Raw genomic sequence first — 27,728 nt, forward strand, 5'->3', positions numbered from 1 at the left:
GATCATAGTATAATAGGTCCCCCATAATGTCCACTGTATACTATCTGTAGTAATTAAGAGTGGATAAAGTAAACCCTCTCACGTGTGCTATTATCATGAAATAAAATTAAACTCTGCCAGGTGACACAATACACACTAATGTGATTATCAATATATAAATGCACACCCTGCCAGCACTCCACATACAGCATTACAATCATGCCATAAATACACACTCTGCTATGTCATTACACACAAGTGTGGCTATTACAACAGTGTGGCTACTGTGTTGTTTAATTATCATAATGTGTTACTTTAACAATATAATTAAACTATTTGCCATGCACCACCACATACTGAATAAAAACAATGACATATGTCTCTTCACACTGTGAGTATGACTGTTTAACTGTGCACACTGCCAGTTACCACTGTTCTCCATCTTTGATTATCACAATGCAGACTTTTTTTTATTGCTTAAGTGCTACAGTTATGAGATTTGAACTCCCAGGTTTTGTGGAAAGTTAAGTCATATTACCTGAGCACCAGGTTCACCTTTCATGCCACTGTCCCCTTTGAGTCCTTCAGAACCAGCAAAGCCTTCGGGTCCTGGGGGCCCAAAGGTACCCTTGGGGCCAGGAGCACCCTGCATTCACACAAATAAACAACAGTGAGAGGAAGCAAGGGTAGTTAGAGTTCACATACAAACAGATCTAACCAGTGTCTGAGTCTCGATATACTGAGGTGCATTTGTAGTACCATAGTGCACTGTGGTGCAAATCAATTTTCTATTTGTCTAAGGATTGAGTAGGAAAACTGGGGGTTACACACAGTACTTATTGTCTTGGATCATTAATATTCATAAGACGGCCTAAAGCGCAGTATACCAAGAATGCATTGACAATGGATGCCAGTAACTGCCAACTTTTAAAGAGATCAGGCGCCTAAATGTGTTCGCGGTCAATACCTGCTGCGAGAGTTACAAATTTCAGCTGTTACGTACATATAACAAGGATGCTGTAGGAAATGGGGTTTCAGTTGCAGTACCCCTACTTTTTGCCTGGCTTTTGATGCGACTTTGACTGTGGAGTACTGGGTCTCTGCTAGTCAGGTTCCCAGTAACAGTGTTCTGTTTCCGAACCCATACCACAATTGGCACAACTTCAGACCCCCTGTAAGTCCTTAGTACATGGTACCCCTGGTAGCTAGGGCATTTGGACTCAAGACGGTCCTCTAGTGTAATGTTGTAGGGCCCTAGGCCCTCATTCATGAATAATCATGACACAGACACAGATGCTTAGAGTGTAGAACTGGCCCAGGGCACGTGCGCCCAGCCCCATCTATTGCCAGGGTCACATGTTCCTGTGACGTCTGTGCTGGATGGGTGTAGTGTGGGGTATAAGCCAGCCCTCTGGGAGCGGCTGGTATTAGAACAACTAGAACAGTGACCAGCAGGTCACTACATCCCTCCAAAACTTTATTCAAAAATTAAACAAACAAAGTCCAACCTGAGAGAGAGAATAAAACAATAAATAGGAACTTCCACTGAGTCTGTCCAGCTTCTTGAAGAAACAAGACAATGGTACAACTGCAGCTAGGATCACTAGTTCTGCTTGGCACAGTTCAGTGTTGTCTTGCGGGTCCAGTACTCCTTAGACTCCAGGCGTAGAAGTTGACACTAATGTCTCTCTATGTCCAGTTCTCTGTGACGGGGCAGGTGGAGTGATGGTGAATCACGCATCAGTCCTGGTTGTTGTGGCATCCACACAAGTTCTGCAATGCTTCTCTACAGAATGGTTGAGTTGTTGCAAAACATCCCTCTCACCAGAATGCCCCTTACACAGGTGTTTCCCTCTCACAGGATGTCCCGGAGGCCCTCTTCCCCAGGCTTCCACTGGACTGGGTGTACTTCTCCGTGTCGCTCCAACGCCACTCGCTAGGTGTGTGGAGGAAGCGCTATGAGTCCCACCTTCAAGTCCTTAGCTCCATCTGAAGGGTAGTTTTTTACCCCGGCCACTTAGCACAAGATCTTCATCTTCCTGGGACCTGCAGAAGGGCGGCTGTAGACTCATCTCATGTGTTGGGACCCGTCCCTGAGGCTTTGCCCCTGGGTCGCCATGGCCTGGTGTGGAGTGGTCAGATCCTCTTCTCCAAGACATCCAAGCAGCCTCACCATCCAGTCTTCCATGCAACCGTAAAGGTGGATGTTACCAATGGTTCAGCCTGCTCGCCTCTACAGTCACCAGGTGTTCGGAAGACTCATGGATAGGTAGTTTCTCCAAGTGCCACTGATGTTCTCCAGGTAATGTGCTCCATGACAGAGGTACTTGCACTCGTCACCTTTGATTTCTGGTGTGCGAGTTGTCAGATCACGCACGCCTCTCTTCTTCCTTCTTTCTGAGATTTCTTCTTAGCATTTCTTCACAGTGTTGTCATGCCACACAATTTCCTCCTTGTTCTTTTGCTTCGTGACATGGTCCAGTCCCCTCCAGTCTTGCACTTCTCTGACCAGGCCTTTCCGTGTGACATACACTTCACACAGGTCTCCCGGATCCTGTCCTACCCCTAGGACAATACATTCTCTTGGCTCGGTTCATGGACCTGTCGTTGCGACCTTCTTCCGTTCATTACTTCTGACTTCAGGGCAATCTTGTCAGACCTCTCCTCGGCCTTCTTCACAGACCTCTTCTCGGTCCTCTTTTGAATCTCCTTGGTCTTCCTGTCAAACCTCTTCACAGGTCGCCGCTTCTCCCACCTCTTCTCAGGTCGCAGCTTCTCTGCCGACCTCTTGCAGGTCATCTTCACTCTGATCTCTTGCAGGTCGTCTTCTCTTGAGGACGCACTCCAGGCCCCTCACTACCACACCAAGGTGGCTCCTTTGCAGCCTCCACTTGGGCCAGCTTCACAGGATGAGTCACGCTGTGTGACCACCTAACTTCCTTGCAGGGCGCTCCTTCTCGGGCTCCAGCCCATACTGTCTGTGTCTGGGATACATCTTCGTCACAACTTCTCTCCTTGCACTCTTTCCTTATCTTCCACTTACAGTGGCGTCCTTTTGCCACTAGGTGCACAGGCTGCGCACATCCTCAGGTCCCTCAGAGATTTGCTTCTTTGGGCTGTTGTCCTGTACCACCCTTGTTCTCCTGGTGTTCTTGCTGCTGGCACCTTGCAGCATAGGCAAACCTGGCCTCTCTCTCGCCGGTGGAATGTATTACTAGGCGACAGCAGGGCCTGTTCAGGACTGCTCCTTTAGTCCTGTTTGCCACTCCCACCCTGCAGCCATGGTCAGGGCACCATCTGGGAAGGCCACCAACGGCATGCACACTGCAGGAGAACCTCCGGTCGGGCAGCAGAACCTCCTTTCATCTCCCAGTAAGTCTTTACTTCAATACGGCGGCATAGGGGGAGAGTGAAGAACACGGGCGTCTTCAGAATCTGGGTGCGTACTGCTTACAATTCGTACATTTTCTCCGCGGAGGTCAGCTGTCCTTTCTTTCTTACTCGCTGCCCCCCCTTGCAGCACGCACAGTCCCTTCAAGGAATCCAGTGGGGGGGGGGGGGGTGGGGGGAGCTGAAGCTTCCGCATGGAAATCTCTGGTGCCTCGCCTTTGCGGTCTCAGTTTAAGACTGATGCCACCTCCTCATGCCGGCAGTCCTTCTCACGTATTGGGGTTTGGGGCACTATGCTTTACACTTCAGATGTCTTATTCCCCTTGAGTACATCGACTAGCAGCACCAGCCATTCCACTCACCATGTGGCGCCTACTTACTCCACTTGATGTTCTCCCGCTTGGTCCCTCATCACTACAGAGGCTGCAGTACCTTTGTTTCTTGGGCATCATCAGTCTCGCATCACCTTCCAGGTCTTCGCTGGGTGAGGGTCCACTAACACGCGGGCTTCTGGGGCCATCTCACCCCTCCTCTCATGGGCTCTTCTGATGCGGGGTGGGCTTCTGCTCCGCTGCACTAAGCTCCTTCACCACGCAGTTTGTACTGCTGTCGGGTGCCACCATGTATTCAAGGGTACGGGCTCCCGATCATTTCATTCACCCCGGGGCTCTTCACATGCCCCGCAGGCCATCAGGTGCATCCTGTGCCTGTTTACAGGGGGTGCCCTTAAAACGGGCATCACTCTCCCCTTTTACCCACCAAACAAGGCGGCTGCGTACACTGGCAGGTCACGCTCTTCACCAATAAAATGTTGTGGGGCACTAAGCCCCCATGCATAAGGGATCACAACACAGACACAGATGCTTAGAGTGTAGAATTGGCCCAGGGCACGTGCGCCCAGCCCATTTTATTGACAGGGTCACATGTCCTGTGAAGCCTGTGCTGGATGGGTGTGGGGTGGGGTGTAAGCCAGTCTTCATTGAGTAGATGGTGTTAGAACAACTAGAACAGTGACCAGCAGGTCACTACATCTAGGGACCCCTCACCAAGGCCATGCAAACTGCCACTGCAGGCAGCATGCCTTGATGCAGAGAAAAATGACAAAGTCAACATAGCCCACTGCCTGTATGCCACGTCAAGCAGCACTGCATAAGGTATAGGTAAGTCACCCCTCTCGCAGGCCTTACAAACCCTAAGGCAGGGTGAACTGTATCCCAGGTGTGGGCATTTCTGCAAGAGCAGAAATGCCCCAACAATATTTAGGTCTATTCTTAATATTATAAGTGCCAAGAAAGCCATAGAGAGTAGATGGGCTGAAAACTCGACAACTCGAGTTCCCCAGACCCATGATGGTTTCACTGAACCCTAGAGAGTTTGATGCCAAACAATTCCTCTTAATAAACCCACAGTGATGCTAGTGTTGGATTTACTAAAACATGTACCTTGAGGGCACCTCAGAGGTGTCCCCTGAAAACCTACTAACCCTGCTCTGCTCTCCGATTTGCTATAGGCAGCCTGCCATCACCAAACATGTTTCTGGACCCATGGAGTTAGAGCCCTTGCTTTTTGAGGCTATAAACAAAGCCTATCCTGGGTAGAGGTGTCGCTCCTCCTCCCCAGGCAGGCACAGTGTGCGAGAGGGAAGCTCCATAAACCTTGCTGCCTTTGTAATGAGACCCCAGCCTCTGCTGCTAGCAGCAGATGGCAGCCCCAGGTTTAAACTTCCAATTTTGGTGGGAGAACTGGTGGGAAAACTGAGTTAGAATCGGAGGTGCGCCTCCCTTTGCCAACTTCACTCCTCAGGTGCTAGAGGCGAAGTGAAACACATTTTTCTGTGCCCACCACCTTGAAGATGGTGGGACTTATCCAATTAGGGCTAGGACTATCCCCCTCCCACAGGAGTGTGGCATAATAGAGGGTGTAGACACCCCAGGTAATGGACCCATTTGTCCCTACATGTCACTCCCCTGTAACTCCCCATAATCTACGATTTAGGTAGCACCCCCAGACCCTGAAGGGAGATTCCTGATGACCTACAACACCCAGACTCCGAAGAGCTGCAACATCAAGAAAGAAGGATCAGTGACTGATTGTACGCCAGCCCAGCTGGCTTGTCTGCTGCCTTTTGCCCCTGCTACAAAAGTTGACTCATCCTTCAGGCACAGTGACCTTCAAAACTCTGGGTGGACTGCCTACCTTCGATAAAGATCAAGAACTACCGTGGACAGTGGACCTGTCCAGGAAGAATCCAACTTTAAAACTGAAGAGCTCTACCCTGAGGAACCGCGAAACTGCCTTGAGACCCACATCCTCCGATGCCCACGGCCCGAGACCAAGTGGTCCACGGGCCTGGAAAGGTTCCCCAGAGATCCTGAGCCAGAGTCCACCGTAGGCTGACCCCTGCCAGACTTTACATCAACACCTGCAGCCTCAATCCGAAGACTCCGCCTGACTACGCCTGACTGCGACCTGCCCAGTAAGCCGTTCCTGATGCAAAAGGACACACCTGCTCCCGAAGCCCATGGGTCTTAGGGAGCTTAACCAATGGTGTCTCTATGTCCCCTAGCAACAGAATTTATCTGGGCAGCTGTGTATTTTCTTCATTCAACCTCAGAGCCTGCAGCCTCTTTCCAAAACTGATCTCCCCCATTGAATTGCATTGGGTGCGCAACGAGGTGTTGGTACCCTGCACCCAGCCACCCCAGTGCCACTGACGGTATAAGTTTGATGCTGCCTTGTGACCCCCCCCCCCTGTGAATACCTTAACCCCCGGTGAGTGACCCCTGACACCGCTTTACTTACCTATGGGCCGCACAACTTCGATCACCCCCAGTGAACCTTGCCTGGTGTGGACCACAGACCTCGAAGACTGGATTTCTAAGTTCTGTACTTTACTTCAAACTGCATTCTTGTTTTCCTCCCATAGGTTAACATTGTTGAACTGAAAAATTACAGTGTCCATTTTTTAAAGTGAAAAGTATTTTTATTGAAAAACATACTTACCATTTAACGTACATCTTGGTCTTAAAATAAATCTTGAGAGAAGCTTATTTTTATAATAGTTGTGTGGATCGCCTTTTTGAGTCATTATCATTTATTGGTCACTGTGTGTTAACGTATTACACCCTTCTGTGTTAGGCCTAAAACTGCTCGACCACATTATCAAAAATAGAGTTCTTGGGTTTGCATTGAGCCCTGTACATTCTGGGGGAATCTCTGGACTCTTTACACGATATAAACAATTATCGGTTTATCACATAAAGAGCCAACTTCCTATAGATGAAGTTCCGCACTCCAAATACTTTTTTGCAACAGTGCAAATTTAACCACTTCCTACTGCAATTGTAGCAGAACCGGCTGTATTGGTATAAATCTGGTTCTGCAAGTGAGAGTTCTTATTCTGGCATCATTTGATCTTTAACGTGCAATTTGTCTATTGCAAGTTAAGTATTTAGATATAGGATGCTAAGAACTGATCAGCGAACTGGGGCTACAACGGATTTCATCCATCTGCCTACATCATGAATATTAAATACATCGATCCAGTTGCATGACCCATACACAGATGCACTGGATCCAGATTAAAATGATGCATCAATTATATTCAGACAGGGCTGGTGAGATCAGTAGCATAGCCATGCCACTAACTTGCAAAGATTATGCTAATCACTCATATTTAACTTTTATTGACAACTCGAAATGGCTTAACTGCATGGCCAAGAGTACACACATCAGAGAATGCACCTTTAATTATAGAAACAGGTGAACAAGAAACATAGATCATTCTGACATCAGTTTGACTGAATGACCAGCAGGGATGCTTAACAGAAACATGAATGAAATTGCCTGAAGATGCCACAGGATTCACATTTTTAAGCAAGAAACAACAGCAAGAGAGATTTTACCTATGCATCTATTGAGCAATACCAAAGGGTATGATGGACGGACTGTTAAACAATGCAAGCACTCACCCCCAGTCAACTGATCTAGGTTTAATCCATCATCATTCTTTAACTCACTATGCAACCCCAGTTCAGACATGGCCATATGCAAATCAGTCTGGCCCTGTGCCTCATGGGAACAGTCCAGCCCGAACTGCCAAGCCATGTCTTCCCTGGACCGGAAACAAGAATCCAGGGACCAGTTTCTGGCTAATCAGCCGTCATCAGCCAGGCTAGCTTGACTCCAAGGGCAAAGTGAGCAAGGGACCCACGTCTGGGCATACCCTGCCAACTTAGGGCGAACAAAGCAATACCAAAGGGGTTGATGGACGGAGTGTTGAACAATGCAAGCACTCACCCCTAGTCAACTGATCTGGGTTTAATCCATCATCATTCTTTAGCTCACTCCGCCATCCCAGTTCAGACATGGCCATATGCAAATCAGTCTGAACCTGTGCCTCATGGGAACAGTCCAGCCCAAACTGCCAAGCCATGTCTTCCTTGGACCGGAATCAAGCATCCTAGGACCGGTTTCTGGCTATCAGCCGTCTTCAGCCAGGATAGCTTGACTCCAGTGGTGTGGAGAGCACGGGACTCACGTCTGAGCATACCTGTCCCACTGTCATGCTTCGGGACTCCCCTACACGGTCCCTTTAAGAAGTGGGCTATTTAATGCACCGGGAAACAAGGAGCGACGCTTCACGTTCTTGCGTCAAGCTCCCTTTGTTTCCGGATCCGTCTGTATCCTGTTGCCTGACTTCCGCCTTTCCTGTTGGATCTTCCTGTTTGTTTAGTGCTTAGCGTATTCGGCCCCCGCGCTCTTGAGCGGGCTTCGTTTCTAAGCATTCAAGACGCAGCTATTCGCTGCCTTCGGGCGTACACTTTAGACGCCTATTTTCCATTTGCCCTTGAGCCTCGCCCGGCGGCCGGGTTTAGCTCCGCCATCCGGCTGGGCTCTGCCTTGCTCCCCGCTACGGTAGTTCGTTCACGGTACTTAGCGTGAACCCTTCCTTATCCCCGCTGGCCCTTGAGTCTTGCCCGGCGGCCGGGTTTTGCTCCGCCATCCGGTGGGACTCATCTTTTCTTTTCTCCCTGCTCAAGTGTGCTGCATCCGACAGCCGGGCTTGTGCTCCGCTGTCCGGTGTAGGTATTGCCACTATTCCTCCTGTGTTTCCCGCTTAGTTAGTTAGTTAGTGCATTGTTACTCCTGCCCCCTTCCTCTCTTCCTACTACGTCCCCTGATACCAGGTTCTCTTCAATTCGCTTGACTTGAATACTGGATTTTCCCTTCCCTGGCATTTGGTGGTATACTTGCGTGGATCAGGGTGGGTGCATATATTCTACGCTACAGGGAATCACGATGGTCATAAACATCAGCAGAAGAAGTGGGCTGAAGGTTCTTTGCTTGCCATACAGTAGTGAATGTTTCTTCAAGGCCTGTTACATAACAATTGAACTCCAGACGCTGATCCTTGTTTACGACTTCATATGTTAAATCAGCGACACGTTAAGAACCTGGGCCTACCTGTTATCCGGTTCCCTTCATTGAATCACCCAGCATCCACCACTGGAGATCACCATCGACCATCTTTGTTTCCCCCCCATCTTTCCTTGTTTTGTCTCCCTGTTTTCCCCTGGCGTGTCTCTCGTACTTTAGTGCTTGATAGAGTCGGAAGACCGTGGGGGAAGGCTGCGGACTATTCTTCGGATTCCTGACGCTCCTGTGGAACCAACCTGCAATCCTTACACCCACTCGGGGTGACAAATGCAAAAACAACAGTTGATGGACAGAATGCAGAACAATGTCATACATTCACCCCAGTACAGAGATCTAGGCCTAAATCCATCCTTTTTTTGCTCACCACACCACCCCAATTCAGACATGGCCATATGCAAATCAGCCTTGACCCTGTGCCTCATGGGAACAGTCCAGCCCGAACTGCCAAGCCATGTCTTCCTTGGATCGGAATCAAGCATCCTAGTACCGGTTTCTGGCTATCAGTCGTCTTCAGCCAGGATAGCTTGACTCCAGTGGTGTGGAGAGCAAAAAAACGATGGATTTAGGCCCAGATCTCTGTACTGGGGTGAATGTATGACATTGTTCTGCATTCTGCCCATCAATAGTTCTTTTTGCATTTGTCATCCCGAGTGGGACGGGTATGTTCAGAAGTGAGTCCCGTGCTCGCCATGCCATTGGAATCAAGCTATCCTGACTGAAGAGAGGGGAAACCCTAACACCGGTCCTAGGATGCTTGTTTACAGTCCAGGGAGGACCGGGCCTGGCAGTTCGGGGTGGACTGTTCCTATTGGGCGCAGGGTCAAGACTGATCTACACATGGTTGTGTCCAAACTGGAATGGCATGGTGAGTAAAAAATGATGGATTTAGGCCCAGATCCCTGTACTGGGGTGAATGTATGACATTGTTCTGCATTCTGTCCATCAATAGTTCTTTTTACATTTGTCACCCCGAGTGGGACGGGTATGCTCAGACGTGAGTCCAGTGCTCTCCATGTCACTGGAATCAAGCTATCCTGGCTGAAGAGGGGTGAAACCCCGAAACCAGTCCTAGGATGCTTGTTTCCAGTCCAGGGAGGACCTGGCCTGGCAGTTCGGGCTGGACTGTTCCCATTAGGCAGAGGGTCAAGACTGATTTGCACATGGCTGGGTCCAAACTGGAATGGCATGGTGAGCAAAAAAAACGATGGATTTAGGCCCAGAAATCTGTACTGGGTGAATGTATGACATTGTTCTGCATTCTGTCCATCAATAGTTCTTTTTGCACAGTGCACAAATAATATTTATTGTACAACCTCTTTTGGTATCTCCAAATAATTGGTGTGTGACACTATCTGCCTTGGGTTTTGCCATTTCTTCATTGGGGAATGAATTAACACACAATTGATTACATTGGGCACATTCTGTAACCCATAGACTGATGCTATGATGAGATGTATGCCATCTCTGGAAAAGAAGAGAAAATTCATATAAGGAGTGCACTTTTTAATTTGCCTATTGGCTACTTTTCTGAATGAAAACTAATCTCAGTGTACCCGTCATTCGTGCGTGTAATTTACAGGGTTTTTCACACTTATGTAAGATTATGAATTTAAGTAAACAAAAGAAATCCAACATTCAAAGGGGGGTGGGAAGGAAAGAGTGATCAATAGGTATTGAAGCACTCAGTGTTTAGTAAAATACCCCTCACACACCAAAAGGCCCCTTGGTGTCATGCTTCATCATCGGGGTCTTCGCACCCCTCTATCGGGATGCGGCGTGCTGCGACCTACGGCTACGCGGGAGCACTTATAGTATTGGCTATGTGTGGTGTACAGTGTGTGGGGTATGTTTTTAAGTGAGTAGGGGGTGTAGTGAAAAAAGTTAAAAAGTACCTGGCACTAGAGTGTAAAAGAAAAACAATTTTATTCTGAACTCTGGCTGGTACTGTTAAAAGAAGTGCAGGGCGAGGTCAAGTCTGTTGTATTAATGAACAGGACCTCTGGTGTGCTTTGTTGTCGACATGTTTCGGAGACAGGCTCCTTCTTCAGGACGGGGGCACAAACTCCCCTCCCTACTCACGTCTTCTTCTACAAAAAATGTGTATTTACAGAAAAGCCTTAGCCTATTTCTATAAAAATTCACTTTTCTGTAAATACACATTTTTTGTAGAAGAAGACACACTGTACACCACACATAGCCAATACTATAAGTGCTCCCGCGTAGCCGTAGGTCGCAGCACGCCGCATCCCGATAGAGGGGTGCGAAGACCCCGATGATGAAGCATGACACCAAGGGGCCTTTTGGTGTGTGAGGGGTATTTTACTAAACACTGAGTGCTTCAATACCTATTGATCACTCTTTCCTTCCCCCCCTCCCTTTGAAAGTTGGATTTCTTTTGTTTACTTAAGTACCAAAGTGGAGCATAAATCCAACGATTAGCTCTACCTCTCTTCTGTGTTTCTGATATAGATTATGAATTTCAGCATGGCCGTACTGGTTAAAAATGTATACATAAACACTGAATTATTTTAAAGTCGAACAGGCTTAAAATAGCCGCGATGAATAAAATACTGTCATCTTCCCACATAGGGAAATAAGCATGAACAGTAATGAGACACATTCAAATATCAAATTTGACATATTTGTATTATATAAATTCAACTAAGGCACAATAAAATAAAATGTACTACTTTTTTATATTAAAAAAATGAATGTTATTCTTGCTTTACAGTACTTACTGCAGGGCCTGGTTGGCCAGGCTCTCCCTTGCCTCCACGTGGACCAGATACACCCTGTAATGTATTAAAAGAATTAGGGTCATACACTTTTGCACAATCAATTTGTAAATGTTGTTTGTCCCAGTTCGGAAACTTACTTTGAAATTCCTGGCATGATCTTTGTCTGTTCTTGATTACGAGCTCGTGCATTCATCATTGTACGCATCTAAGCTTGGATGTGATGTGTGCTTCCGCGCAAAAACGCCTGGTTTCTCAATACTTTGAGTTCCCTGAGTGCATCTACATTTGTACCAGTAGTCCAGGATTGAGTCTGCACTAGGAATGCTTAGGTGCATAAGAGAGATGATGTCTGTACTTGTAGTTCTGTGTGCATCAATGAGATGTGAGGAGCATTCATATGCATCTATTAAAAATTCTTGTGAGGGTTCGTGAAATGCACACCCTAATCTGAATGGGATATTCTTCTGTACACATGCATCAAGAGTTTGTGTGTTAATCTATGCTAAGAGTTCCTTTGTATTTTCGCATTAGGAGCTCATGTGTATATCTGCAGTAGGAGCTTCTGTGTTAATGTATGCCAGGTGCTCTTCCGTGCAACTTAGTAGGGAGTTCCTATGTACATCTATTCTAGAAGTAAATTTGTGCATGGTGAATAGGAGTTCTTGTGGCCATTTTTTTAGGTGGTCCTTTGTACACTTGAGCTACGCTGTTCTTTGTGTTTTACCTAAAGAACACCATGTGTGTGCAAGTCAGACACACTTTCTGTTGGAGTATCTATATAACCATGGAGTTCTCCCCTTTAAAATAATCCACAGGTGCCAAATTGGTTACAGAGGCTTTTCACAATTGTGCTCCTGCACACCAGGAGGTGGCGTTGTGTTGCTCTGTGTTGACTACGTCCCGCCATGTTGAAGGGTTTGTGCAATGGGCTCAGAAAAGAAAGTGCTGAAGGACCGAATGGGTGAAAGGCTCGTACCGGTGGACTTGGCTTTTAAGGAAGTCGTGCTTTATCAATGTGTTTACTGACACCCATATTGAAGACTGACAAATATCCAGAGCAGGCACTTGTTGCATCAACACAGTGGTAGCAGTCTTGGCTCTGGTGAATCGTTCAGAAGGCTGCTTATTGGCCCTGGTCCTTTGCACACGTTTGTCTGGAGAAACAAGTGGTGTAGAGAGGTTACCAAGGGTGTCTGAAGCTCACTCATGTGGTGGATTGAGGTAAGTGAGACCAGTAAGGCAGGTTTCAGAGTTACGAGATGAACTGGGCAGCTGTGCATTGGCTCAAAGAGAAAGCACAAGCAGAGGCATAGCTTCATGGGGGTGTGTGAGGTGTCATACCCCACTAATACATTTAAGCCCGGGTTGATATTTGGGTAGGTTCTGCTTGTGTCTGGGTTCTGTTTCAGTAGGAAGGAGCAAGGCTGGCAGCTTAACCGTTTTCCCTCTTAACCTTTAATGTTTCCCTTTACTTAGACCATCTCACACAGTATCAGGCATGGAAAAACAAAGAGAGTTTTAAAAATAATTTAAGACATGATAACTGCCTAGCCCATTGATGCGCTACTTATGTAAATGTAAATGTAAATGTGGGTGTACTTGTAAAGCGCACTGCGACTCCATGGAGTATCCTGGCGCTGAAGACCGCTGGGGAACCCGTCCTGGTTTTCCCTGTGAGATGGTCCCTTTCTGGGTATCTCCAAGGTGAAACTAGGCATCCCCGGCATCTGCGGGGGGCCGTTGTAGAGATGAGGCAAGCTTAATGCCTAGAGTTGCCGAGTGTGTTCCCTGGTTAGAGTAGGCACCGAGGCGAGAATTATCGAGTCCGTTTTGACCCTGGTCCACGACCCTGCCGCGGCAGGAATTGAACCCTGGTCCCGGGCCGTTCTCTGCTTACGGGTCTGCCGCCTCTAACCAATGAGTTTAGTTTAGTTTGTTTAGTTTGTATAGCGCAAACAGCTACCCAGCAAAGGGTTTCCCGGCGCTTGTGATTCAGAGGAGGAAGTTTGGACAACTGACTAGATGTTAAACAGCCAAGTTTTAATGGCTTTTCTGAAACTGATATGATTAACCTCTGAGCGCAAAGCCTGTGGCATAGAGTTCCACAGGGAGGGGCCAAGGTAGGCAAAGGATCTACCTCCCATGCGTGATAGTCTTATTTTAGGCACAGCAAATTTGTTTGCTGTTGCGGATCTCAGCGTCCTGGATGGACGGTAGAGTTGTACCAGATTTAACAGGTATTTAGGGGCTTTATTTGCTGAGATTTTATGCATAAAGCATAGTGATTTAAATTTGATTCTGCTCTCAATTTTCAACCAGTGTAATTCTCGTATGAGTTTGGTAGTAGGTGCATGGATGGGAATTTTACCTAGCAATCTAGCCGCAGCATTTTGTACGGTTTGTAGTTTGCGGACAGTGGCTTTTTTGGCTCCCAAATATAGTATATTGGCACACCACTCCATCCTTTTTGTGGTGCCGACAACTTGTTGTCACTTGTTTATTTTATTAATTAGCTATGTGGAAGAAGGTTGAAGGATGCTGTTAACCTCTTCCCTGCAGAGCGAATTCCACCGCTGTGCTGGGACATTCCAATCTCAGGCGTGGCTCTGACGGCCCGCGGCCGTCGTGCGCACACGCCCACTGTGATTCATGGCTGGGCTGGCTGATGAAAACATCCATTTTCTGAATGCCTCAAGCCTTTTACATTTTCTGCCCATAGCGACAGTAGGGAAAGAGTTGTTGTTCCCCTTGCTGGTGGAGGCTTGAGCCATCAGACACTCAGAATTGGGATGCTAAGTCAGGAAATTTGGGTTGCCTGGAATTTGCCTGTGGAAACTCCCAATCTGCCTGTTTAAAAGGGCGTGAACAAGCTGTTGCCCATGTGCCCCTCACGATCAGTCAGGGCTTCCTTAAAGGGCAGTAAGGGCTCATAGGAAGCCTGCTCCGGTTGCAGGACCCCTGTAAGGACGTTGGTTCTGACCCCAAGAGAGAGACGTTGTAGGTCCAAGATCTCCACTGCACCTCAACTGAATACAGGAAAGGAAGCACTTTCTCCTGTGGGTGTTCCGGGGGAGAAATCAACCCAGTGTCAGGGGATGTATCAAGCAGACTGACCTCATGCAAGTCCATAGAGAAACTGTCACCAAAATAGTGTGGGTGGAAACATCAGCATTGTCATCTTCAGATGGTGGCAGAATCTGATCAGTCTGTACTAAACAACTGGTGAAGCACCTGATGTCAGCTCCACAGCAGGGGTAGTATTCTGTCCAAATCAGATTGAATGGGGAGATCGGTTGATGTTGAGATGAATTTGGCTTGGCGTCAGATGCCGAAATTCGTGAGAGTCTTTGTCCAGCAGCATCGGTATAGGCGTTGATGATGAAGGGACTGGCGCAGGTTTCAACACCAAAATGCAAGCAGGTTTGAGGGTCACAGAAGGTGCAGGGGACAGAACCACCGACAGTAGCCTGACTAGGGGCCCATGCAGATCTCTGTAGCCCGAAGGCATGCCAGAAGGAACCAGTAGAGTGCAAAAAATGGCAGTGCAAAACATGGCTTCCCTATTGGTTTTGATCTGTTGCGATGTCACTGATGATCTGGGAAATTCGGGGTGCTTCAGGGTTAATAGTGGAATCAGCTCCGCAGTCCGCAGTGAAGTGGGAGAGAAACCAAGTGGCAAGCCGACAGTGGCACTCTCACAACTTCTCTGGTAATATATAGTGGCAGGATGGAGAAAAGTGCCGTTTGGCTTTCGTGTGTTTCCTCTTTGATTCTGATGTGCCTTATCCGAGGACTTCAAATGTGATGAGGACCTGTTGTGCGAACGACTTCGGATGCAGGAGTTAAAGTGGCTCCACACTCTCGACTTTGAGCAGGAGCAGGACTTGTGCGGTTTTATCTGTTGTTTTGTGAGATAAATGCAGCTTTAAATCGGGTTCCCAGATCGCCTTCTGGTTCATGAGAGTGATTTAAAGTATTGAAGAAAAAATTTAGGCAAAATAGTTCAGCAGAACGACAAATAGGGCGATTAGCTAAGTACCGGATTTGCCTCTGCGGGCACAGAAAGAAAGGAACTGGCATCTGTGCCTTTGACAGGTGTGGCATCTATATTGGCTCCATTTCGTCAGTTCCAGGGCAGGATGAAATCAACGCATAGCAGCATGATGCAACCTACCGGCACATGTGAACATTGCTGTAAAAAATGTCCAGATCCAGTCGGGCGCCTGGGGATTATTTTAAAAGTGAGGAATCTGCAGTTAGAAGTATTCATCATAATATAAACTCTATCAGTACTTGCGCAGTAGTTTCTTGCATACATCGTGGAGATATAGAGTGTGTGCATGCAAGACTATCACTCACTACCTATACTAAGAATAACTAACTGCTCTAGAGCCTTCTGCACGTATGGATGTGGAATTTGTAAAGTGGGAACCTAGTCAAAAAAACAGCAGAGCACTGTGCATGGACCAACACATGCATGAACAAGCCTAAGGAATTCACATGTACCTAGTATGTGAGCAAGTCTGAGATTCCATGTTTCAACCTGGTGAGTTACTTCGCATGTATGGTCTGTGATGTTTCTGACCAACCATGGGTATTCCAGGTCAAAAGTGCAGTAAAGAACAGCTCTGTATAATGTGTATAGGCTCAATAATGGGACTTACTTCTAGCCCGGGAGCTCCATTTGTCCCTGGTGCGCCTGGAATTCCAGGATCTCCCTGCAAAAATTAGAAATAGTTTCTGTGATCTCAAAAGTAATCCTCCTGTTGATGCTTTATGAAAAAAACAAATATTAGCATGTCAGTTCGTCTTTCGGAAACCAACATTCGACATGAGAAAAAATAATATTGTACCTTTTCTCCCTGTGGGCCGACTGCTCCGGGAGGTCCTATTACTCCAAGATCACCCTAAGGGATGAAAAGGTGGCAGTATTACTGAGCAAGAAACTCCCACAAAGTACAGAGAACTTGACCTGAGTGCTTCAGGAAACATCAGAAGGAGCATTTATTTGAGCTGCAGTGTGATTCCTGGAACATATTTTTGTATTTTGTTAGGCACAGGGAGATTACGTGATTTGCCCAGAATCACAGGATGTTGTGCATCCCTGCAGAGACTAGAACCCGGTTCCCCAGCTCCAAAGTTGAGGGCTCTAGCCATTAGGCCACATCCTCTCCCATTCTTAATCACTTGTCTAAAATCCCTCAGCAATAGATTTCCGGGAAGGTATAGGCACACAAGGTATCTATCACAGAGGTGTTCTGCCTATCTAGACATAATCAATATTTGGTGATTCTTGTAGATTTATTCTAAACTGTAGGTGAGCAATTAAAAAAGTTACTTACCTTTGGTTACAATGTTTCTGCTGGATACATAATCTTCCTGTAGATTCCTCGCCTCAAGAATTAACCCTCAACACTTCAAACTAATGCCAGAAAAGCTTTTCCCCTGCAATAGTTCAGCACTTTTGAGTAGCAGCACACAGCTTAAACACTACTCTGTCTCTGAACATGATGACACTGGATAATATCAGGCCCCAACTGGCACACTGCACTCGCATGTGAAGAGGATTGCGGTGACGAACCTGCAGGAAGATTATGTTATGTATCAATGACAATTATTACTGAAGGTAAATAACATTTTCCTTCTGATGATACATCACCTCATGAATGAGTCCCAAACCTGTACCTCCATGGGAGGTGGTATTGAGCAGCACAGATTAACCAAGAAAATCATGCAACACAGCTCTGGCATAGCACCCATCACTGCATGTATGAGATGTGAGGCAGTTCTGCATGGCAAAAGTATGCAAGGATGACCAAGCGGCTGTCCAACAGATGTCAGCAACTCAGACACCTCTGGTGAGTGCTGTACCCTTAGTGAAGTGAGCACAGATGGCCTGCGGAGGATCTTTCTTGGCTAGGAAATAGCAGACCATGCTACAGAGGATGATCCCATGTAAAAGGTTGCATTTGGCCACCACCTTGCCCTTCTCTGCTCTGGGGCAAAAACCCACAAAGAGCTGATCATCCAATCTGTGTTATCATGTGTGGTCGATGTAATATGACACTGCACGTTGGGGGGGGGGGGGAAGCACAGAGGCAACTGTTTCTCCTCCTCTGGCTAAGGAAGAAAGAGCGATGTAAGCGCAATAGATAGGCTCATATAAAGTGTAGATACCACCTTGGATAGGAAGGATGGGCAAATATGAGGGACTCATTTATCCAGGTAGAAACTATGAAAGGGGAACTGAGAGGGCCTAAAGTTAGCCGGCTCTAAAAGTTAAAGTTATTGCTACCAGCAGCACTGTTCAAAGTGAGCACTTGAATCGGGCAAATAGGCATCGGCTTGAATGATGATGCTATCAAGACAGTTAATGCAAGATTCAGATCCCACAGAGGAATAACAAAAAGAGTGAAAGGAAACAAGTAAAGCTAACTTTTCAGAAAACATGCCACTAGTGGTTATCTAATCAAGGATGATTGCTTTGGAATGTCTGTCCTGGAGATGAATGGGAAAAAAGCATTCAAGGCCAGGCAGATTACCCCCAGTTTAAGCAAATTTATGTGCAGGTGTTGCCCGAGGTAACCCAAAGGCCTTGAACTGTCGATAGAGTAGGGCAATCCAGGATGCAAGAAAAGTCTGTGACAACAGCAGCCATAAGCTGCGAAGAACTGAAAGGGAAATTCAACAAAAGGCTGGAGGGTGGGGTCCATCTACCAGTTCAGATCTGAAACAGAAAGGACGATCTGCACCTGAGCCATGTGACTCCCCTGATGCTAGATACACTAAAACATCAGACACCACTGAAGGGTCCTCAGCTACCACCTAGTGTGTGGCACGAATAGGATGCAAAAGCCATAAAACGTGCAAATGCAAGACTTGCAGAACTGGGTTCTAAGCCGGAGTCAGAAACCTCAGAAGATCCACGATCCTATGAAGAAGAGAAAAGGCGTTCATGTGGGTCATGTCTAGTATTGTCACTATGAAGGTCAGTCTTTGCGTTGGAGAGTGGTAAGACTTTTCTGCATTGATGGTAAAACCTAAGCTGTGGTAATGTCCATGGGCCGGATGAGGAGGTGGAATTATGTGACCTGGAGGTCACAAGACGCTAACTGATCCCATTTTCAGGAACAGCATTGTGTACCTGTTCTGCTGAAAGAACAGCTAAGAATGACAGCGATCCATGAATGGCTCCAAACCTCAGCCCTTCTTGGGGACAAAAAAGTATAAGGAGTAGAATAAATTGCCCGTTTCATCAAGAGACATGACATTTGTGACCTCTTTGCAGGGCACGGTAAGGACTCCTGCTTCCAAAATCACTGCAAGTGCCATAGTGGAAGGAGTGTAGTCCGGAAGGGGTAACAGGAAGGATAGGATGTAGCAATTGTGGATTAATGGAGGACCCATCGATCCATAGTGATCAACTCCCAAAATGGGGAGAAATGGGAGACCTTCTTTTCCACTTACAGATGGTAGCTTAAGGGTGGTGCAGGGAGAGACACAGAAGCTTTGAGACCAAAAAGCTGATAGAGGAAGGTGGAGTCTGTGTCTGCTGCTGTTTCTGTCATCCCTTAGACCACTCCTGCCCCGAAAAGAGTGATATAGTTGCAGGGGTGTCGAAACTTGCTGAGAAGGTTGTCTCTCTTAGGAATGAACCGGCCTGTAGTAGCCATGAAACCATCTAGATCGTTGATGGAACTGGTGCATTGGGAGACTAGCCCAGAGTGTGAGCCATAGCTCTGATGTTTTTGAACCACTCCAGGGAGGAGTCAACCATAGATGCTCGCCATCAAAAGGCATGTCTATGAGGGTGGTTTAGACATCCAAGGAGAATCCAGTGGAATGCATCCAAGTGTGCCATCACAGTATAAAACCATCCCCATAGGTGGAGCACAGGGGTCTGAAAAGTCCAAACCACATTTCAAGAACTTTTTAGATGCATCCAATCCTTTGTTGCCCGGTTCTGTAAATAGCTATTTCATGTGGCCTTGGAGGCTGATCACTAAGTTTTGCCAGTTCACAAAAGGCATCAAAATATTAGTGGAGGAGGAAAGTGTCGTTTTTAGTGCAGAAGTATCATATATTTTGCATTTGCAGATTAGGTGCCCACAATATTATGCACATGCCGGCCGCTTCTCTATGGCCTATGGCCTACATTTATGTGCATTATAGTATGACAATGTGTGTTGCATGTATTTTGAGATCCAATAGTGATTTGTTTTGTGTATGTATTAATATATTTTTATATGAGGTGTTTAACAAAGGACTAGCTAAACTGTATTTGTGATCTGTTAGGAGAATTTCCATGTGTTTCTTCTCATCCTGCATCACTAATCGTAAGGACAGTTTCTCTCAATAGCTCTGAGACTGAAAATAAAAACAGTGTACTCCGCTCTCTCGGGCTGAGAGATGCATTTTCAATTTCTAGGAAACTTCTTGTTTCTGCAGTAAGGTTACTGATTGAGAATGCACTACATTCTCACAAGCATAGCATGACCTTGCTGGCCCAAGCTTCCTGCAGCATTCAGATAGCGGCATATGTATTGTACCACTCACAATGGAATAACTTTTAGTCATAATTACAATGAGGCAGGATTCCTAAGAAGAGAATTCATGTAATATGTTAAGATGTCTGCTTTATAGTGGCTCTGCAACTGAAGAGAGTCTCCACCAAAATTTCTAACCCCTGGTATGATGACAGACTCAATGACGAAAGGCGTAATATGCGAATGGCAGAGCGCACCTGGAGATCGGACCCTTCAGCACTGCATCTCAAAAAGCTTAAGAACAAGAGAAATGCCTACTTTAGGAAAATAAAGCGCACAAAGTCGGACTTCTTCAGCCGCCAGTTGGACCAAGCGAAAAATAGGCCAAGAAAGCTGTTCGAGCTAATCAAGACCCAAACAAAGGCACAACCCACACAATCAAATAGCACAACAAATGACACCCCACACTGTGAAGCCTTCTCTGCTTTCTTTAAACATAAGACTGACAACATAAGAAATGACCTCATCATGGATGTAAACCGATACTCCAACTACACCAGAATGGCAGACACTCAACCTAAAAACAAGGCATCCTGGCAGTACTTCGATACCTATTCGGAAGAAGCTATACACAAACTGCTCTGCACCTTGAAGCCCTCTAATCACCTCACAGACCCTCTACCTGCTAATGCTGTAAAAGACTTTATCCCTTTGCTCCTCCCTCTCTGGACCGAGATCATCAACAGCTCTTTGCAACAAGGACATATTCCAGACTCCCTTAAGGTGGGGCAAGTCACGCCTATACTCAAGAAACCTACAGCTGATCCGTCTGACTTAAACAACTATCGGCCCATCACCAATATCCCCACCCTGGCCAAATTGCTGGAGAAATGTGTCCAACTCCAACTAACAAAACACATTGATCAATTTGACCTCCTCAACCCTCATCAATCAGGCTTCAGAGCGAAACATAGCACGGAAACAGCTATGACACACATAATTGATGACGCCCTCCAAATTCTGGATCGCAATGAGTCCTGCCTCCTCATCCTTCTTGATCTCTCGTCAGCATTTGACACGGTCAAACATGAGAACTTGCTGGAGCTGCTAAGTACTAGAATGGGGCTATCGGGAACTGTTCTCAAATGGTTTTCGTCTTTCCTTCACAACCGGTCTCAGAGGTTCAAGATCGACAATGTACTATTTACACCTGTGCCTGCAGATCTAGGGGTTCCACAAGGATCCACCCTCTCCCCTACACTGTTCAACCTCGTTATGGAACCCCTCGCCACCTTGCTTCAAGCATCCAATGTTCAATTCCATATGTACGCTGATGACACACAACTCTACCTAAAGTTAATATCCCCGGAAGATATCAAACATCTGAATTCCACGCTTATTAACACCCAATCTTGGCTGGCCGATAATCACCTCAAACTAAATGCTCTGAAAACTGAGTTCCTACTCATATCACCCCCGGCGAAAATCTCCACCACCCAAACCTGGCTCAACAACCTAACAGCACTCAATGTCCAACCTACCATCGTGGACTCGGCGAAATCCCTAGGCATCACACTCGACGCCAAGCTCGACATGCAGCAGCACGTCAGCAAAGCCACAAAAGCAGCTAATTTCCAAATTAACACGCTGAGGAAAATTAAACCCTTCCTCCCGGCCAAAGACTTCCAAACTGCTGTACAAGCTTTAGTCATCCCTCGAATAGACTACGGAATTGCGACCCTCAGCGGTCTCCCACTATCCACAACAGCACCCTTAAGAGCCTCCCTGTACGCTGCCGCGAGACTCATTACTGGCTCTAGAAAGCATTCGCACATATCCCCAGACTTAAAGTCTCTAAAATGGCTGCCTTTTGAAGCCAGAATACAGCTAAAAATTGCAACTATGACACACGCGGCCGTGCACCACAAGGCACCCAACTACCTCGCTCAAAAGCTGTCTATATCAGGAGGTTCGAGATCCAATAGGAGTACAAAAAATCTACTCCCGAAACCTCGTAGATTCCGGAAAGTGAAAACTTACAAACGCTCCTTCTCAGGAATGGCACCCAGGATCTGGAATGCGCTCCCTCCTGAAACAAGGCTAATCTCCTCCACTGCACTCTTCAAGAAAGAGGTGAAAACAATCCTTCTGGCCAAGATCTCCTGATCGCTACAGATGTTGGTTCAGAGACTCTGCATTGCTTTGTACCACTGCTCAGCCTATCCCCTGGCACTATACTCGACTTGTTGGGGGCACTACTATGATACTCTCTTACTACCGACCAAGATATGATACACGTTGGTTTACTGATCCACCTGTACACCGTTGTAGTGGGATCAATGACTTGTGCTGTTCTATATTACTTCTTCACCTGATTGTATATGGATTGGTTTTATGTATGTTTTTATTATCCATGTTATTACCATGTTATTGACTATTATACTGTTCCCATTATCTCTGTTTACTCCTACTGCCCCTTCCCTGTCTTTGTGAAGCGCTCTGATATCTGTAAGGATCATGTTCGCGCTATATAAAACTTTGAATAAATAAAAATAAATAAAATTGTTATTTACGTTTTGGTGTTCCATAACTGCCTTTCTTTTTGGCATATTATCTGCACTAGATTGATGCTAATAAACACGTTACTTACCTGCGGTAACAATTGTTCTGGATACTCTTTCTACCTGCAGATTCCTAACCTACAGAACAACCCAGGCGTCAGACTGGATCAGGAAACTTCAAAGCTTCGAGGTCGCTAGAACAGGGCACTGGACGCGTTTGCCGCTGGATGTGACTTTAGGTGATGCAGCCGAGCACCTATAGTTCCCGTCGTGGCGCACCGATGTCATTTACACACCATTTTTTTCCAAGCCTTTGAGGGGAGTGGGCGGAATGACATCAGTGAAAACATTGTGCATTACCATGTATAATGAGATCTTATTTAATGGTTTCTATAAATCATCCATCAAGTCTGTGAGGAATCTGCAGGTACATAAAGTTGCACCAGAAAGAAAGTTACCGCAGGTAAGTAGCTTTTTCTTCTGATTGATACTTCTACCTGCAGATTCCTCGCCAACAGATTCCACAGCAATACCCTACCTTGGAGGAGGCTTGATGGATGATTATACTAGGAATTCTTGTAGAACTAGGGAAGTGTCCATCTCTTCTCACTTCCAAGTCGTGACGATAGTGCCCAGCAAATGTGTGCAGGGAGGCCTAAATTGTCACCTTGCAAATATGCGCAATTGGACCTGCCTGCCCAAGACCACAAGTGGCAGATGTGGCTCCGGTGGAATGAGCACAGACCCCTTCACGCAGCTGTTTCTTGGCCAAGGCACAGCAGGGTTTAATTCAGAGGATACTCCACCTTGATAGCATCTTTTTCTGAACCACCTTTCTTTTTTTGGAACCACAGTAGACAACGAAGAGCTGATCATCCAACCTGTGTTTTTTTTGTGCAGTCTCGGTAGTAGTTGATCACTCGCCTAGGATCTAACCAATAAAACTGCTCCTCCTCCTTAGCCGGATGAGAGGGGAGGGTAAAAAGTCAGAAGGGGGATGGACTGAGCAAGATGGAAGGAGGTGACCACCTTGGGAAGGAAAGCAGCCCTGGTTTGCAACACCAACTTGTCTAGGAATAAAAGTAGTGAAAGTAGAAAAGTAGTGATTCTCCTAGCAGACACAGTTTTGATGGTTAATATACAAAGGGTACAACTGTGAAAGGGTCAAACGGAGTCCCCATAAAAAATTTAAGAACCACATTTAAGTCCCATTGATGAACCACAGCAGTAGAGCGAGTAAAAAAGTTGGTCAGGCCCTTGAGAAAACGCATGACAACCGGGAACCTGAACAGGGAAGGCTGATTGGGCAGACAGAGCAGACAAGGAGGCCAAATAACCTTTTACAGTGCCAATGGCATATCCCCTCTGAGCCAGGTAAAAAGCAATCTGTAAGACGTGGGATAACTTGGGCTACAAGTAATCCAAACCATTGTCCACACACCATGCAACAAAGTTTCCTTATCTGCTAGAATAGACCGACTTAGTGGAGGAATGACGTGCAGGTAAGATGCTGTCTATAACCATCGGTGGCAACTGAAAGGAGCTGGGTTTTCCTCACTCAATCTCCAAGCATGTAAGTGGAGGTCTTGGAGTTTGGGGTGCAGAACCATTCATCCTAACTGGCAGAGACGATCTGGCTTAATGGCAGGTGGAGCGGGACACACGGGGAGAAGCGCAGGAGGTCTGCACACCACACCCTTCTCAGCCAATCCAGGATAATGAGAATGACTTGGGTCCAGTCTTGGCGAATCTTCCTCAAAAGTCAGAGAATCAAATGTATGGGGGAAAATGCTTAGTGAAGCTGAAAGTTCCGCCTCACATGAAACTCGTCTTCCAAGGCCTCCCTGGAGAGCACAGAACTGTGGGCATTGGGCATTGAGCATTTTCCGAGGACGCGAACAAGTCCACCTGAGAAGTGCCCCACTGGGCGAAGATGGCAGAAGACGCCACTTGTGATCGGCAAGATGATGCTGACACAAACTGTCGACTCTGACGTTCAGAGACCCGGCTAGGTGATTGCCGATAAGCCATATCACCAAAACCACAGCCTCAATGCTTCCAGACAAAGGACGGTGAGGTGCTACTCCCCCTTGCTTTTTGATATACCTACCACATCACTGTTGTGCTGGCCGTCACAATCTGGATGGACTAACTGATAATTGAGGGGAGGAAAGCCTTAAAAACCAGTCAAATCTCCTACAATGCAGAGATACTGTTGTCTGCAGATGGTGTAACACCAACCCAAGCAAGCTTTGTGGAGCCATTCAAATAAGTTATTACCTTCTGTAACACCTTATCTGGTACATACTCTATCTAGCCACAGATTATTTACCTTAGAATTATCCCCAGGCATCAGAATGGATCCAGACATGTTTGAGCAGTACACCAGTATGTGCCAGTAGGTGGTGTTTGGGTCCACATTGGTGTCGTCCGCGTCGAAAGGGACATACGGGGTACCTATATAGGCACCACCTCAGTGCACTGATGTAAGTTCCTTTTCTCAACTTTCCACATCAGGCACAGAGAGACACAAAGAATAGTTGTATGTCAGAACCACGTATGTCATTACCACGCATGGCTTTATAATGCAGTCTTTACAATGACCCATTTTACTACTGCATTCCTTTACCATGCAATTCCTTACAATGAGCAACAACTTGCCTTCGGGGAAAGTACTGGACTTTGCAGAGGTATCAATTACTATTCCAACTCCAGTCTGCGCAACAGAAGGGAAAGTGTTGGACTTCGAAGTCCAATTCCGCTTCCCCTATGGCAAGTCGTTGAAAAGCCTCTTGTGGCAAAGGAATGCAGTGGTAAAGATGGCTCTTTGTAAAGACCACATTGTAAACGGAGTATGTGGTTTAGACTTCATTGTAAATGAGGTTACCCCCGATGAATACTGAACACTGGTGTGAATTTCTAGAGCCCCTTTACAGGCAAAGCTCTCAGCCTTTAATCAGGTCACAGAGCAGGGAGGATGAGAGGGCCAGTAAGGAATCTGCAGCTAGATATAGTTTCAACCAGATAAGGCGTCACTGAAGGTAAGTAACTTGTTAATCTAATAGAGACTTCTAGCCGCAGATTCCTTACCTTAGAATAGAACCCAAACAATGCCTTCCCAAATGCGGGTCTGCAAACCAATTTATACCAGAAAGTGGTGCAGGACTAAATGGGCAAAATGCCTATCCTGATGGACCTGAATGTCCAGGCAGTAGTGCTTAGTAAACATATGCAAAGAAACCAATGTTGCAGACTGGCAGATGACCAGGACCAGAACTCTGTGAACTAGTGCAGTGGTAGCAGGTATGGCTCTGGTAGAATGAGAACAGAAGTACTCAGATGGTAGCTTCTTACCAATGCGTACACAAGGAGATGATGGACGGAGCACTGAAACTGTTCAGGCAGTCACAGATCTGGGTTGAATTGATCATCGTTCTTTAGCTCACTTGTCCACCCCAGTTCAGGTCCAGTCATATGCAAATAAGTCTTGACCCGCTCCTCATGGTAACAGTCCAGCCTGAACTGCCAAGCCTGGTCTTCCCCGGACTGGAAACATTCATCCTGGGACCGGTTTCGGGGTAACATCCCTCATCAGCCAGGCTAGTTTGAATACAGTGGCAAAGCGAGCAAGGGACCCATGTCTGGGCATACCCTGCCAACTTAGGGTGAACAAAGCAAACACAAGGAGATGATGGATGAAGCACTGAAACTTTTCAAACACTCACACCCAGTCACAGATCTGGATTGAATCCATCATCGTTCTTTAGCTCACTTCGCTACCCTAGTTCAGACCTAGCCATATGCAAATCAGTCTTGACCCTGTTCCTCATGGAAACAGTCCAGCCGAGCTGCCAAGCGAAGTCTTTCCCAGACCGGAAACAAGAATCCTGGGACCGGTTTTGGGAGAACCTGGCGTGGCAGTTCAGGCTGGAGTGTTCCCATGGTGAACAGGGTCAAGACTGATTTGCATATGGCTGTGTTTAAACTGGATTGGCATGTGGAGCAAAACAACTATGGATTCAGGCCCAGTTCTCTGTACTGGGGTGAATGTTTGACATAAGTTCAACATTCTGTCCATCAATTGTTCTTTTTGCTCTTACAAATGCATTACACTATCCATCGGGAGATGTTTTTTTCTGCACAGCCTTCCCTTTTTTTGGCTTTGACGTACCCTACAAAGAGTTGATCATTGTAAGGAAATGTCTCTTTTTGCATGTTCACCCCTACATTTTTTTGGGACTGATGCTGCTGGTTTGTCGACTTTGAGAGTGCACTGAGGCATGCTAACCAGACCTCAAAGTTTACCCATACTTGGCAGAGACAAACTTACATAAACATCCCAAGAACATGGAACCCAGGTCATGCAAGGCAGTGTGTCTACCCAGGCCTGCCGCACTGATTGTACTACCCTGTGTGTGACAAAGTAAAATATGGCTCCCAGTCTGCCACTGCAGGCTGTAAGGGAAATGGTAAAACTGCTAACCTGACTTTGCAATTAAAACCAATGGCAAAGCTCTAACTTTCTTTAACAATACATGTAAGTCTCCCCTAAGGAAGGCCAATTGAGCCCTAAGGCTGGGAGCTATATATTATTGAGTAGAAGAGGTATTGTATATATGTTTCCTTACAGCAACACTTTCAAATTGTTAGTTTGCTGTTGGAGAGTAAGTAGCCGCATTGGTGAACACAGAGTTATCAGGTGACCACTCAGTCCGGATAACTTCTGAATGGGACTACTGAGATGGGTACTGTAAGGTATAAAATTAATTGTGGCATTAAACCTGACTTGATGCTCAAGTCTAATATAATGTCACTATTATAGAAATGCAACTTTAAAAAAATTGTCACCCAGTTTGTCCAATAGCCGCACTGGCCACCAGACAGCGTTCTGTCCTCTGGGGAGTTGTGTGAATAACTCCCAAGCTTAGGAACAATAGCAGACTGCTACAGGGCAAGATGTTTCAGGAAGCCACTCAGGGTGTTAGCCCCAAAAATGACCTTCATGGGTCAAATGGCGATCACACTCTTGAGGAGCTGCCCTGTGTTCAGACAGGCCGGGGGTGGGGCTATAGAGGAGAGACTAGTACCCAAACCGGCTTTCCCGTGGGCGTGTAGCCCACAGGTAGCCACACATC

General features: G+C 46.6%; 1 protein-coding gene across 1 annotated transcript in view; it reads right to left on the reverse strand.

Annotated features, from left to right (window-relative positions):
• LOC144752426 (uncharacterized) overlaps window positions 1-27,728 on the reverse strand; it is a 1,170,660-nt gene that overhangs the window by 236,897 nt on the left and 906,035 nt on the right. The window contains exons 46-49 of the mRNA XM_078640356.1: window positions 16,400-16,453; window positions 16,211-16,264; window positions 11,547-11,600; window positions 518-625 (exon numbers count right to left, since the gene is read on the reverse strand). Of these exons, the coding sequence (XP_078496482.1) occupies window positions 518-625; window positions 11,547-11,600; window positions 16,211-16,264; window positions 16,400-16,453 (270 nt within the window). The remainder of the gene's footprint in view (window positions 1-517; window positions 626-11,546; window positions 11,601-16,210; window positions 16,265-16,399; window positions 16,454-27,728) is intronic.

The sequence above is a fragment of the Lissotriton helveticus genome, chromosome 5_1, assembly GCF_964261635.1.
Source record: "Lissotriton helveticus chromosome 5_1, aLisHel1.1, whole genome shotgun sequence".
Taxonomy (NCBI): Eukaryota; Metazoa; Chordata; class Amphibia; order Caudata; family Salamandridae; genus Lissotriton; species Lissotriton helveticus.